The 15,489-nt window shown below is 41.1% G+C and overlaps 1 protein-coding gene across 3 annotated transcripts in view; it reads left to right on the top strand.

Moving 5' to 3' along the window:
* LOC140211110 (serine/threonine-protein phosphatase 4 regulatory subunit 2-like) overlaps nt 1–15,489 on the top strand; it is a 72,643-nt gene that overhangs the window by 33,069 nt on the left and 24,085 nt on the right. For 2 of the 3 annotated variants that reach the window (XM_072280589.1, XM_072280590.1), the window contains one exon: nt 13,968–14,138. In XM_072280589.1, the coding sequence (XP_072136690.1) occupies nt 13,968–14,138 (171 nt within the window). Of the gene's footprint in view, nt 1–3,364; nt 3,383–13,967; nt 14,139–15,489 lie in introns of those variants that run through there. The other variant, XM_072280591.1, reaches the window with a different exon arrangement.

A 15,489-nucleotide genomic window follows, 5' to 3' on the forward strand; every position in this document is an offset into this window, starting at 1 on the left:
TGATTTTACGTTGTAGTATCAATTGTTTGGCGACAATAGAGTATAAAGTATAAAGTGTCACTGCACAGTAGAACAGTGCACCACCACTCTAGAGTCCGCTAAATCTTCCTGAAGGTCTTTTGCAGTCAGATGAGGGTTTTGATTTGCCTTTCTAGCGATCCTACGAGCAGTTCTCTCGGAAAGTTTTCTTGGTCTTCCAGACCTCAACTTGACCTCCACCGTTCCTGTAAACTGCCATTTCTTAATTACATTATGAACTGAAGAAACATCTACCTGAAAACACTTTACTATCTTATAGCCTTCTCCTGCTTTGTGGGCATCATTTATTTTAACTTCCAGAGTGCTAGGCAGCTGCTTAGAGGAGCCCGTGGCTGCTGATTGTTGGGACAAGGTTTGAGGAGTCAGGGTATTTATAAAGCTTTGAAATTTGCATCATCTGGCCTTTCCTAACAATGACTGTGAACAAGCCATAGCCCTAACAAGCTAATTAAGGTCTGAGACCTTGGTAAAAGTTATCTGAGAGCTCAAATCTCTTGGGGTGCCCAAACTTTTACCTGGTGCTCCTTTCCTTTTTTACTACTCTAAAATTGTACAAAACAGAAGTAATACACTAATCTTGCTTAAAATGTTGAAAAGATTGTGTCATCTTTAACTTTATGACTTTTGGATATCAGTTCATCTTGTACTCGCTTAACTATTCACAGTAACAGAAATTTTGACCGGGGTGCCCAAATTTTTGCATGCCACTGTATAATAATACATATAATAACTAGTTATGAAGTATAGAATAATATGCACAATAATTTGCCAATGTGTAATAATGTGCAGAATTAATGTACAAAATAATATAACAGACTGTTGTACTATGTGTTCTGTCGCACAGAAATGAACTGTTGTATATGTCCTGACGAAGGGTCTCAGCCCGAAACGTCGACTGTACCTCTTCCTAGAGATGCTGCCTGGCCTGAGTCCTGACAAAGGGTCTCGGCCCGAAACATCGACTGTACCTCTTCCTAGAGTTGCTGCCTGGCCTGCTGCGTTCACCAGCAAATCTGATGTGTGTTGCTTGAATTTCCAGCATCTGCAGAATTCCTCCTGTTTATGTTGTATATGCTTGTTGCATTTGGTAGGAAAGATTTTCTGTAGTCATCCTTGTGACGGCGGAGCTGAGTTAGCTGTTTGAAAGGGTGCTCCACTGCTTATTCAGTAGATCACGGAGAGGATGTATCTGATTGCACCATAATGGCTAACAGTGACCTCCTCTCCACCACTAACTCAAGAGTTTGGGTTGTAGCCAAGGGCGGATCGAGCCTTTTTGCATCACCAGCACTGATGCTACTCCCCCAACATTAATCATTATTTGTACAATGATTTCAAAAAATCATTTAAAAAAAACCCTATATTCTAAGTTGTCAAATGTTGCTATTACCTTGTGGAACAGATTTGATGATAATATATCACAATCAGGTGTATTATCACCAACATTGTGAAATGTATTGCTTTGCAGTGGCAGTGCATACATAAATTACTGTAAATTGCAAAAAGAAAGACTTTTAAAAAAAAAATGCAAAAAGAGAGCAAAATAATGTTAGTGTTCATGTGTTTGTGGGCAGTTCAGAAATAAGATGGCAGAGGGGAAGAAGCTGATCCTACAGCATTTGAGTGTGCATCTTCAGGCTCCTATACCTCCCAGATGGTAGCAGTGAAAAAGGGGCATGTCCTGGATGGTGAGGGTTTTTAATGATGGGTGCTGCCGCCTTGTGGCACTGCCTTTCGAAGGTATCTTTGTTGACAGGGAGGCTAGAGCTCATGTTGGAGCTGCCTGAGTCTAGAATGCTTTGCAGCGTTTTTTTAGTCCTGTGCATTGGAGTATTCATACCAGGCTATGAAGCAACCAGTCAGGATACTCTCCACAATACATCTGAAGAAATTTGCTGGTATTTGGTGACATACCAAATCTTTTTAAACTCCTCATGAAATATAGCTGCTGGTATGCCTTCATGAATACATCAATTGTTGGGCCCAGCGTAGATCCCTGAGTTATTGAAGCTGCTCACCCTTTACACTGTTGAGCCCTTGAGGACTGGTGTGTGTTCTCATGACTTCCTCTTCCTGGAGTGTACAATCATTTCCTTGGTTTTACTGGCGTTGAGTGCAAGATTATTGTGACACCACTCAACCAGCTGATCTATCTCACTTCTGTATACCATCTTGTCACCATCTGAGATCCTAGTAACAATAGTTCTGTCATTGACAAACTAATAGCTGGCATTTAAGCTGTGCTTAGCCTCACAAGCATGAGCGTAGAGAGAGTAGCACAGTGGGCTAAGCCTGCATTCTTAAAAATGTGCCTGTTTTGATTCAGTGAGGAAGAAGTGTTACTTCATATCTACATTGACTGTGGTCTCCCGAAGAGGAAGTCAAGAATCCAGGTCTTTGCTTGGGCCCGGAATTCTTGCCATGACCAGCCTCTCAAAGCACTGCATGGCAAATGTGGGTGCTACTGTACAGTAGTCGTTGAGGGAGCTCATCTTGCTCTTGGGCATTGGTATGATTGTCACCCTTTTGAAGTAGCTGGGACTCACTGACTGCAGCAGTGAGAGACTGAAAATGTCCTTGTACAGTCTTGCCACTTGTTTGGCGCAGATTTTTAGTACCCTGCCAGGCTCACAGAAAGGGCATGACACCTTGCGAGGGTACGTCCTCTTCAAAGATGTTCTAACGTTGGCCTCCGCAACAGATATCACAGGATAGCCAAATGCTTTAGGGAAAGATGCCCCTTTTCAAAGTGTGCATGAAGGACATTAAGTGCAGACCCACTGACACTCAGATTGACAGTTATAATTAGATCTGATCCTGTGATTTTAGTACTATGCAGGTTTATTATTCTGTCCTGCTGTTGTATGGCTATATGAGCGTATCAGTGTGCTATGAGAATGCCGTTATTTTGCAGATCCACTAATTTAAAGACCATCTCCCAATGGTTATGGTTGATACACCAGTGACTATGGCAGCTACAAAGATTACCCTAAACTTATGTACGATGATCTTTTTTTAAAGTATAGACTGTTGTGACTGATCTAAGTCACCAGAGAGAGAGAGAGACAGTAGAGTCAAATACAAGGTACATTGCATTTTTATACGTTTAAGATCAAAGATAACAGTAAATGATTCAGTATAATTTTGATGATTACAGTGATATTGTTTACTTCAATATTTTGTGTTAACAGTGCTTCCTTTGATTACATATCTACTGTGGCAGTCGCTTTGTTGGGTCTTGGGTCCGTGTCACCAGGTTCATGAGTAGTTATTGCCCTGCAGCCATGAGGCTCGAAGACTGGCTTCGCTTGCCTCAGTGCTGAACAGCTCTGTGGTTGTTGATGTACGTTTGGGTACTTTGGGGATGTACTTCTGTGATTCATTTTTTGTGTATTATTTAATTTTTATTCTTTGCATGATTTGTTCTTTTTTTTACACATTAGATGTTTATTAGTCTCTGTGTGGGGGGTGTTTGGGTTTTTTTATGGATTATATTGTTTCTTTGTTTTGGTGGCAGCCTGTGAGAAGATGATCTCAAAGTTGTGCATGGTATGCATACTTCGAAAATAAGTTTATTTTGCACTTTGAAATTTGATCATCAGTCTGGTCTGTCAGTTTGAACTCTGCCACAATGATGCAATGTTGCCGGATTTGATGTAGGCCAATTAACGTAACCCCATTGTCTGATGTTTCATTGATGTAGAAAGGAATGTCTCACCACGTTTCAAACTGCTTCTCTTGAACAGTCATCCCCTTGCTGTGGTCCAGTAGTAGATAGTGTTGTATATAAAGCTGTACTTTTAACATCAAACTGATTACTGCTTGCAGTTTGTATTGAGAACTGAAGACTGCTTCTTGTTTGAATCAATTGAACCATATTCACAACTCCAGATAATCCCTAACATGGTCAAGGTACATTTTTGCAAAGCTAGTATGGTCTAGGGCAGGGGCCCCTAACCTTTTTTGCACTGTGGACCAGTTTAATATTGACAATATTCTTGCGGACCGGCCGACCCGGTGTGGGGGGGGGGGCATGGATAGTGTTGCCAACGGACAAGAGTAGCAGTCAAATACGTTGTGTTTACCCGAGAAAGACTACAATGACCATGAAGCTTTGCGCGGGCACCAGTGTGCATTCGTGTATGTGCTGATTTTTTCTACACATCGTTTTAGCGGTCCGAGGGGGGCTGTTAATCACAACCGGAATATAGGTGATAAATAGCTAATACACTCAATTTCTCAATTTCATTTCTAAAAGGGTTTATCTAACGAATTTAATATTAAGCACACAGCGCATATTTTCCCTTGCATGAATACAGTGATAAGTCAATTATCGGGGAGGACAGGGGAGCTTGAAGTAAGTGTTGAGCAAACTTCCAGTAGAAGTGGTAGAGGCAGGTTCGATATTATCATTTAAAGAAAAATTGGATAGGTATATGGACAGGAAAGGAATGGAGGGTTATGGGCTGAGTGCAGGTTGGTGGGACTAGGTGAATGTAGCGTTCGGCACGGACTAGAAGGGCAGAGAGCGTCTGTTTCCGTGCTGTAATTGTTATATGGTTATATAAGTCACTTATAAGTCAATAGCATCATAACATTTTAAGTAACGTTAGGATATTAAACACACAGCACATATTTTCCCCGTATGAACATATAAAATCATTGCAACAGACCAATATGGCTGAATCAGTGGGAGCCCCGGGCTTGTTTCCCTGCAACAAGACGGTCCTATCGAGGGGTAATGGGAGACAGCTATACTCGAATGGGGTTCCTTATGTCCAGTCTATTCCGCAATTTAGTTTTCGTTGCATTAATTGCAGAGATATGTTGGAAATGGAAGCTATGTTTCAGTGCTTTCGTGGCTATCTCAGGATATTTAGCCTTGACTTTGATCCAGAATGCCGGCAGAGATGTTATGTCAAACATACTTTTCAGCCCACCGTCATTTGCAAGCTCGAGGAGTTGATCATCTTCCCGCGCTGACATGAATGACGCGTGGGTAATGACCCCGTGTGTGTTCAAGCTCAACAGTGGGCGTGACAGCGAATGAGGAAAAGTGCAGCTGACTCATATCGCCAAATCATATCGTTTCCTCGCGGCCTGGTACTGGTCTGCGGCCCGGTGGTTGGGGACTGCTGGTCTAGGGCAGGGGTCGGCAACCTTTCTGCCTTTGTGGGCCAGATCGCTTATTAATGAGCGGACGGTGGGCCAAGTAAATGCCATTAAAAAACTTGAAATATGGGAGTTGTCCATTTAAATACATCTAGTTATGTTTTGCCTCAAATCAATGAATAACGCTTGCTAGAAAATCATTTGTGCTTAAGGTTGCCTACCCCTGGTAGGGTTTCTCCATTCTTCTTGTGAATTTGTACTCAGCTTCAATGGGTTCTGGGATATTAGGATGTTTAATTCTTTACCCCAGAAAGCAGTGTTAACTGACTTGTGTTCCTTTCTTGAAATGACAACGTGATGGTGCCAGAGTTTGGGACTGCTCATAGAGTTAGTATGCACAAAGTAAATTCATCTTCAATGACAATCAAGCACCCATCATAACTGATGCTGCTTTTTTAAAAATTCTCTCTTAACCATATAACAATTGCAGCATGGAAACAGGCCATCTCAACCCTTCTAGTCCGTGCCAAACTCTTACTCTCACCAGTCCCACTGACCTGCACTCAGCCCATAACCCTCCATTTCTTTCCTGTCCATATAGCTGTCCAATTTAACTGTAAACAACAACATCGAACTTGCCTCAACCACTTTTGCTGGAAGCTCGTTCCACACAGCTACCACTCTCTGAGTAAAGAAGTTCCCCCTCATGATACCCCTAAACTTTTGCCTTTTAACTCTCAACTCATGTCCTCTTGTTTGAATCTCCCCCACTCTCAATGGAAAAAGCCAATCCACGTCAACTCTATCTATCCCCTCATACTTTTAAATACTTCTATCAAGACCCCCTCAACCTTCTACGTTCCAAAGAATAAAGACCCAACTTGTTCAACCTTTCTCTGTAACTTACGTGATGAAACCCAGGTAACATTCTAGTAAATCTTCTCTGTATTCTCTCTATTTTGTTGACATCTTTCCTATAATTCAGTGACCAAAACTGTACACAATACTCCAAATTTGGCCTCACCAATGCCTTGTACAATTTCAACATTACATCCCAACTCGTATACTCAATGCCCTGATTTATAAAGGCCAGCATACCAAAAGCTTTCTTCACCACTCTATCTACATGAGATTCCACCTTCAGGGAACTATGCACCATTATTCCTAGATCCCTCTGTTCTACTACATTCTTCAGTGCCCTACCATTTACCATGAATGTCCTATTTTGATTAGTCCTACCAAAATGTAGCATCTCCCATTTATCAGCATTAAACTCCATCTGCTATCTTTCAGCCCACTCTCCTAACTGGCCTAAATCTCTCTGCAAGCTTTGAAAACCTACTTCATTATCCACAACTCCACCTATCTTAATATCATTTGCATACTTACTTATCCAATTTACCACCCCATCATCCAGATTATTAATGTATATGACAAGCAACATTGGACCCAGTACAGATCCCTGAGGCACACCACTGGTCACCGGCTTCCAATCTGACAAACAGTTATCCACCGCTACTCTCTGGGGTCTCCCATCCAGGTAGTACGACAATATTAATACCTAACGATTGAACCTTCCTAACTAACTTTCCGTGTGGAACCTTGTCAAAGGCCTTACCGAAGTCCATTTTGACAACATCCATCGCTTTACCCTCGTCAACTTTCCTAGTTACCTCTTCAAAAAATTCAATAAGATTTGTCAAACATGACCTTCCACGCACAAGTCCATGTTGACTGTTCCTAATCAGACCCTGTCTCTCCAGATAATTATATATATCATCTCTAAGATTACTTTCCATCAACTTACCCACCACTGATGTCAAACTCACAGGCTGATAATTGCTAGGTTTACCCTTAGAACCCTTCTTAAACAATGGAACAACATGAGCAATACGCCAATCCTCCGGCACCATCCCTGTTTTTAATGACATTTGAAATATTTCTGTCAGAGCCCCTGCTATTTGTATACTAACTTCCCCCAAAGTCCTAGGGAATATCTTGTCCGGACCTGGAGACTTATCCGCTTTTATATTCCTTAAAAGCTGCAGTACTTCCTCTTCTTTAATCATCATAGTTTCCATAACTTCCCTACCTGTTTCCCTTTTCTTCCAGAATTCAATATCCTTCTCCTTGGTGAATACCGAAGAAAAGAAATTGTTCAGAATCTTCCCCCATCTCTTTTGGCTCCACACATAGCTGTCCACTCTGATTCTCTAAGGGACCAATTTTATCCCTCACTATCCTTTTACTATTAATATAACTGTAGAAACCCTTTGGATTTATTTTCACCTTACTTGCCAAAGCAACCTCATAACTTCTTTTAATTTTTCTAATTTCTTTCCTAAGATTCTTTTTACATTCTTTATATTCCTCGAGCACCTCATTTACTCCATGCTGCCTATATTTATTATCGGTATCTCCCTTTTTCCGAATCAAGTTTCCAATGTCCCCTGAAAACCATGGCTCTCTCAAACTTTTAACCTTTCCTTTCAACCTAACAGGAACATAAAGATTCTGTACCCTCAGAATTTCACCTTTAAATGACCTCCATTTCTCTATTACATTCTTCCCATAAAACAAATTGTCCCAATCCACTCCTAAATCCTTTCGCATCTCCTAAAAGTTAGCCTTTCTCCAATCAAAAATCTCAACCTTGGGTCCAGATCTATCCTTCTCCATAATTACTTTGAAACTAATAGCATTGTGATCACTGGACCCGAAGTGCTCCCCAACACAAACCTTCATCACCTGACCTATCTCATTCCCTAACAGGAGATCCAACACTGCCCCTTCTCTAATTGGTACCTCTATGTATTGCTACAAAAAACTATCCTGCACACATTTTACAAACTCCAAACCATCCAGCCCTTTTACAGTATGGGCTTCCCAGTCTATGTGTGGAAAATTAAAATCTCCCTCAATCACAATTTTGTGCTTACTACAAATATCTGCTATCTGCTTACAAATTTGCTCCTCCAATTCTCGCTCCCCATTTGGTGGTCTATAATACACCCCCATAAGTGTTACTACACCTTTCCCATTCCTCACTTCCACCCAAATAGCCTCCCTAGACGAGCCCTCTAATCTATCCTGCCAGAGCACCGCTGTAATATTTTTTCTGACAAGCAATGCGACACCTCCCCCTCTTGTCCCTCCGATTCTATCAGACCTGAAGCAACTAAAACCAGGAATATTTGGTTGCCAATCACCCCCGTCCTGTAACCATGTTTCACTAATAGCTACCACATCCTACTTCCAGGTCCATGCTTTAAGCTCATCCACCTTTCTTACAATGCTCCTAACATTAAAATAAATGCATTTAAGAAATTTTCCACCTCTTACTTTCTGTTTATCACTAATGGTGCAAACAACTTTACCATTTTCTTTTTCTTCCTTCTCCCCTACATCTGTTCCTACACTCTGGTTCCCCTCCCCCCTTGTATCTAGTTTAAATCCACCGGAACCTCTCTAGCAAACCTACCTGCAAGAATATTTGTCCCCCTCCAGTTCCGATGTAAACCGTCCCGCCGGAACAGGACCCACCTTCCCTGGAAAACTGCCCAATTATCTATAAATCTGAAGCCCTTCCTCCTGCACCATGTCTTCAGCCATGTGTTGATCTGCGCTATCTTACTATTTCTAAACCTGCCTGCACGTGCCACTGGTAGCAATCCTGAGACTGCTATCCTGGAGGTCCTGTCCTTTAACTTGGCGCCTAACTCCCTAAACTCACCTTTCAGGACCTCCTCACACTTCCTACCCACGTCATTGGTCCCTACATGGACCATGACATCCGGCTGCTCACCCTCCCTCTTGAGGATACTGAGAACTTGATCCGAGATATCACGGACCTTGGCACCAGGGAGGCAACAGACCATCCGGGATTCTCGATCTCTTCCACAGAACCTTTTATCTGTCCCTCTAACTATCGAATCCCCTATCGCTACTGCTGTCCTCTTTTCCCTCCTTCCCTTCTGAGTTGAGGATCCCATCTCGGTGCCAGAGACGCAACCACTGCAACTTGGCCCTGGTAGGTCATCCCCATCAACAGTATCCAAAATGATGTACTTATTATTGGTGGTAACGGCCACAGGGGTGCTCTGCTCATTCTGTCTATTCCCCTTCCTTCTCCTGACAGTCACCCAGCTACCTGTCTCCTGACTCTTAGGGGTGACTATCTCCCTGTAACTCCTGTTTATTTCTGCTTCTGCCTCCCGAATGATCCGAAGTTCATCCAGCTCCAGCTCCAGTTCCCTGACTCGGTTTGTCAGGAGCTGCAGCTGGATGTACCTTTTGCAAGTCTAGTCATCAGGGACGATTGCGCTTGCCCTGATTTCCCACATACTGCAAACGAAGCACTCAGCTGCCTTGGCTGTTGCCTCCATTACCTACTCTTAAGGTAATTAGATTTATTAAAGGAACTTACCCAGCCTTACCTCACTTGGAGTGAAGCTGTTCCTCAGCCTCTGCTCGCCGAAGCCTCAGGAGCCATGCCTTCCTACTCTGTCTCCCTCTACTCCATTGCCTGCTCCGTTAATCTGCTCTCTTTTAAACACACCCACTGGCTCATGGTCCGACTTACACATGCTTGTGCAGTTGTGCCCCGTTCAACTGCCAAAGAAATGACCGACTTCCACAAACTGCTCTCTTTTAAACACTTATGCTGCCTCATGGTCTGACTTACATGCGCTTGCGCAGTCAAGCCCAGTTCAACTGCAGAAGAAACTCACCATCACCTCTACCTTATTCTCCTGCCACCTACGCACACGAGGCAATTTCCAGTCACGAGTTAATTTACTAACCAGCAGTATGTTGACATATGGGAGGAATTTAGAGCACCCAAAGGAAACCCAAACAGCCATAAGAAGTTCGTGCAAATTCCAGACAGATAACATTGGGGTTATGGTTGAATCTGGTTTTCAAGTGGTGAAGCGTTAGTGTTAATTTCTGTGCCATTGTGATGCTTGACTGTTATAATCCACTGTCTTAATTGGTGGTGTTTAATTTTTGGGGATTCTTGAAATGATTGTTGGAGAGCTGAGAGAAGAAAGAAAGGACGAATGGGGAAAAAAAGCAGTCATGGTCGTTTCGTGCTCAAATGAAAGATAAAAGTTCCACTGAGACCTATAAAATACCCAGATTCAAGTAGCTACTGAAAACTAGGAAATTTCTGGAAAATGACAGAAGCACTTTATCCTATTTACTGGAAAAATTGCTGATCAATTACATGTATATAAAAATATAAGCAAGCATAGGAAAGTTGAACTACAAGAAAATACTACATTCTACATCCCACTCCAACATGAACATTTAAAAAAAGCTGTTTCCTTGCATCCTGTGGCTTGAAAAAAGTTGTCAGCAGAGATAAAGGTAGAATTAATTCATTTTTAAAAAATCAGTTGTGGGTATTTTCCATATTCTGAATGAGAACTATCTGTCTACAGAGACAGCATGAAGATTTGTCATAACATTTATTTACAAGTGTTGATGAGGAGGGGGAATCATTCAGGCTGGCTTCTATACCTTTACTTTTGCAATATGAGGCCTTCTTTGGTCAGGGTCGACCTTGGGTGTTGTGTCCCAGCTGTTGGTGATAAACAAGCCAGGGCAATACAACATGGAGAATAAGCCATTGCCATGTTGCAGGCTCTGCTTATCTAGGCAGCTGATGAATCCAAAGGAATAACAGAGATCAATGCAACTTGGCACCACTGCGTTGCGGGAGTTGCTAGTCAGCATTGAACTCAACTAGGACTGCCTCAGGGACTCCCATCTCCAGATTTTTCCTCAGGATTTATCCCTAAGCCTTCCCTTTCAGTGGGTATAACAGCAAGGCAGTGGAGGTTTGAGATCGGTCCCTCTCCTAGATGAGCTGGCAACTACGGATAATGAACCCTCTCTGTCCAAAGCAACTGGTTTTAAGGCATCAATAACCTGCCTTTGCAACTTCTCCTGTCAGTAGAAATGGTTCCACCAGGCTGAGCTAAGCCACAAGTGAAGGCCAGGAGCTGGGCTTGTTTTTCAGAAGCTATTTGAGATGCACACCATGGGGAGCATTTAATTGGTAGTGGGAACTTATCCTACTGTACACCCCCCCCCCCCCACCCCCGCACCTGGCTACAACAACCTTAAGAAACAGCCATATAAAAAATCAGCCCATTCATAATATGAATGGGCTTATACTTTGTATGGGTTAGGGATTGGAATGATAATAATGTTAAGTCGTCAGTCTATTTCCATTTGCTTTGTAGCTAATTCAGTTTCATGACTCTGTATCTGGCATATAGGCATTATGTGACATTCAGTTAATCTCAAATGAGCAGAAGTTGCCAAGATTATCAGGTTTATTCAAAATAAATTTAAAACTATTGTAAACAGATGTGGCATCCTCTTAAAGACTGTAACTGAGTTACATAAGCTAGTACTGTAAAAATTGGATGTGAATAGTATTAAACTGTTTTCCCTTAAAAGCTTTAAAAATATGTCACATGTTGAGAGTGCATTTGATGAATAAATAAATCAGCATTTGCTGTAGTGACGATATTGACATAGTATACTAACATCTGTCAAGGAGTTGCTGAGCTGCTGTGATCAGCTGATTGGCAGAATTCAACTCCCAGCTGCATTGTGTAATAGGCCAAAAATAACCTGGAACAACAAGGAACCCAACTAGAATGTTGCAAAACAGTCTTTGAGTCTGTTCTGTATAATTTGGGAGATTATGCTGCTATTCTTCCAATTTCTCTGTGCACTATATCATCAGTTACTTAAATTACGTGTTTCTCAAGTTAATGTGCAGATTTATTTGAAATAAAAAATAAAGCTGTAAATCTGTTTACAATGCAATTGTATCTTTCATGTGTGCATCTGTATTAAATTCAGCTCCCTTTTTAATATTGAGATATATTTGGAGTTTGAGATTAATTAATTAAAACTTGAGTAAGCTAATGAGTTTTTCTGCTGCTGGCATCAGAAGTCAAACACTCAGTGGCCACTTTGCCACTTTATTAGGTACTAGGTACAGGAGATACCTAATAACGTGGCCTCTGAGTATTTCTGTGTGCTTGTCGTCTTCTGCTCTAGCCCACCCATTTTAAGGTTCAGAGATGTTCTTCTGCACATTGTTGTAACACGGGTTTACTTGAGTTACTCTCACCTTCTTGTCAGCTTGAACCAATCTAGCTATCCTCCTCTGACCTCTCTCATTAACAAGGCATTTTCACCCACAGACTGCTGCTCACTGGATGTTTTTTGTTTCCCGCACCATTTTCTGTAAATTCTAGAGGCTGTTATGTGTGAAAATCCCAGGAGATCAGCAGGTTCAGAGATTCTCAAGCCACTCTGTCTGGCTCCAACGATCATTCCACAGTCAAAGTTACTTAAGTCACATTTCTTCCTCATTCTGATATATGGTTTGAACAATTGAATCCCTTGAACATGTCTGCATGCTTTTATGCATTGAATGCTCCAGCATGATTGGCTGATTAGATATTTGCATTAATGAGCAGATTTACCAAATAAAGTGACCACTGAACGTGTTACCATCAGAAGTCATATACTGTATGTTAGCATCAAAATCATAGTTCAAAGTACATTTATTGAAGTGTCTACACTATATACAACTTTGAGATCCCTCTTATTGCAGGCAGCGACAAAACAAACACAATAAAACCCATTTTTTAAAAAAAAGCGCTGAGGTGAGTAAACCTCATGGAATAGTGAGATGAGCTTTGGTTCGTCCTTTACCCTTGGCTTCGACACCTTGTTCGTTTAAATCCGGCTTTACACTTAAATTGGCCAAACATAGGTTGTTTTTTCTGCTTTCTGCGCCCCCCCCCCCCCCCCCCGGCTTTGATCTGGCCCCAAGTCTGCTCCAGCAACAGCCATCGTGCATTCTTGAGAGTCCAGTTTGCTGAATCCTTCAGGATACCACAAAAATGCTTGGTTGTGCGAACAGTTCAAAAGTACAAGTCCCAAAAGGAAGTTACAGGCTGTGGACTGCAGTGATCATAGTCCAGAAAAATTGTAATTAATAAATAGTTAGTAATTTTGCTGTCTAGAAAGTGTTGCCATGGCTTGCCAATGCCACCTTTTTTAGGCCATGGTGTGATATGGTAATGTCGTGATGGAACCTCTTTCAGTTTTGGCCTTCGGCTTGTGGCAGAGGTCTTTGATAACATTAGGAAATTCCTTGTTACTGAAACAGTTTTGAAGAACTGAACCTTGTATACATTTGTGTTGAGTGTAAAATGGCTGGAGTAAGTGAATGTGGAATGTAATAAATGTCAGACAAGTGAACAAAATTGTGTTGTGTAAAATAGTAAGATAATGCATACAATATTATGAAAAAGAAAAAAAGTTTAGGTTTTTTCAAAGGCTAATCTTAAAATTACAGAGTAAGATGTCGCTGGGGAAGCACACAGTCGGATGAATCAGAATCAGATTTATTATTGATGTAAGTCATGAAAATATGTTGTTTTGCAGCAACAGCACAGTGCAGGACATTAAAAAACCTGTTACAATAAAAACAATACATGAAGGGAATACTTTATGGACCGCTCAAAGCACAGAAGGGATAAGCTGTTCTTAAAATGTGGTATTTGTGTCTGTCTTCTGGCTCCCCACCTCCTCCCTCTACCTAGTTTGATTTTAAATTTGGTAACTGAGAACTCTAAGCTAAATTTGCAGTTTGGTTTGGAGATTTTGTTGAAATTGAAGATGGATCTAAGGATTTCTGTGGGATGTTCTGTAGTTTAATTTCACATTTAGATTAGCATCATTTTAGATGTATTATTAATCTTGGGTTATAATTTCAGGATTCCTTGGTCACAGTTTAAATGCTACTTTGTATTCAAATTGGAAAAAGTCATGGATGACTTCAGAGCTTCAGCTCCTGAACCTAGAGCTCCACCTAATCCGAACGTGGAATACGTCCCGTATGACGAAATGAAGGAACGGATTCTTAGAATTGTTAATGGTTTCACAGGGTAAGTTGTTTACTGTTTTTTTAAAAGATGTTTATTCTTTATATGGTGCAATTGGTTGTGCAAAAATATGAATTCTTTCAATATTTTCAGTAATTCTTTCTAATTCCTTAATATGCCATTTTAAACCAAGATTCTCCATTGAGTTTCTTAATGCTACATTACAAAATTATATAGTTTATTAATCATTAGATCGGTGATTTCTGGACATCTAACATACTTTGGGTGAATTTATTAACTTAAATCTGTGTCTGAGTTGAAGTAATCTCTCTACCAAGGAAAATGGGATTCCCTATCTAGGCACGGTTAAACCTCAGGCCTACTTTGGTCCAAAGAAAACAGCTAAAGCCTAATCAGTCTCTCTTGGCCTGTCAGTATTTTTATGTTGTCCTTTCCCTCTGGTGCTATCAGATTCTCTGTAGTGAGGTGGCCAGAGCTGTTCATATATTGTAAATGGTGTCTAGAAGATTGCCATGTATGGTCTGCTTCCTTGTGGCACCTGCCTTAGCAGATGAAAGCACATATTGCATATGCTGCCTCAACCACAACTATCTGTTCCACTGCTTTCAGAGCTCTGCAGCTATGTATTCCCTCAACCTTTATTTTCATTTATTCATTTTTTAGGGTGTGTACATTGCTAAAAAGAACAGCATTAATTGCCTAGTGATGGTTTGGAGAGCTAGATTTTGATCATGTATCCTCTGTAAAGCTATTTCTGTGATATGTGGGGAGTTTCAGGATTTGGACAAAATAAAGGAACTTGTAAAGGTATTTGAAAAGGAACTTGTATATCCATTCGCCTGATGCTCTTGTACCAACTTGATAATGGAAGTTGCAGATTAATAGTGCAGTCAAGCAACCACGAAAATGAGCTGAATCTTCAGGACCTCATTTGCCAGGTTGCTACCTGATGTGCCAAAAAGCGTGGAAAGGAACAATATTTAAGGGGAAGCAAGATAAACATATTTCAGAGAAGTGTAATTATAATGACAGAGGACATGTTTGGAAGTTTAAAAAGATATTGACTGGCTGGGATGAATTTTCTTTGCTCTGCAGTAAATACTGAATAATTCTAAGTAAGTTCTCATCAAGTAAAAATGTATCTTTTTAATAAGCTCGCCACATGCATTTCCTTCATCTAATGATAGCCTGGTTAAATTTACACTGGGAGAAAGTGTGCACTTTAACCTGGGTGTGTAGCATGACTGACTGTTTACCTGGACCCCAGGACAGATGTCTTGTACCTTGTTGGAGGGGTATGCTACTAGTGTGCATTACATTTCTGAATGCCTAATTATGGCAACGGGTACTGAAGAATTTATTAGTTCTGACTAATTAGACCTGAAGTGTTTGC

This window comes from Mobula birostris, chromosome 16 (assembly GCF_030028105.1).
Source record: "Mobula birostris isolate sMobBir1 chromosome 16, sMobBir1.hap1, whole genome shotgun sequence".
In the NCBI taxonomy this organism is placed as follows: Eukaryota; Metazoa; Chordata; class Chondrichthyes; order Myliobatiformes; family Myliobatidae; genus Mobula; species Mobula birostris.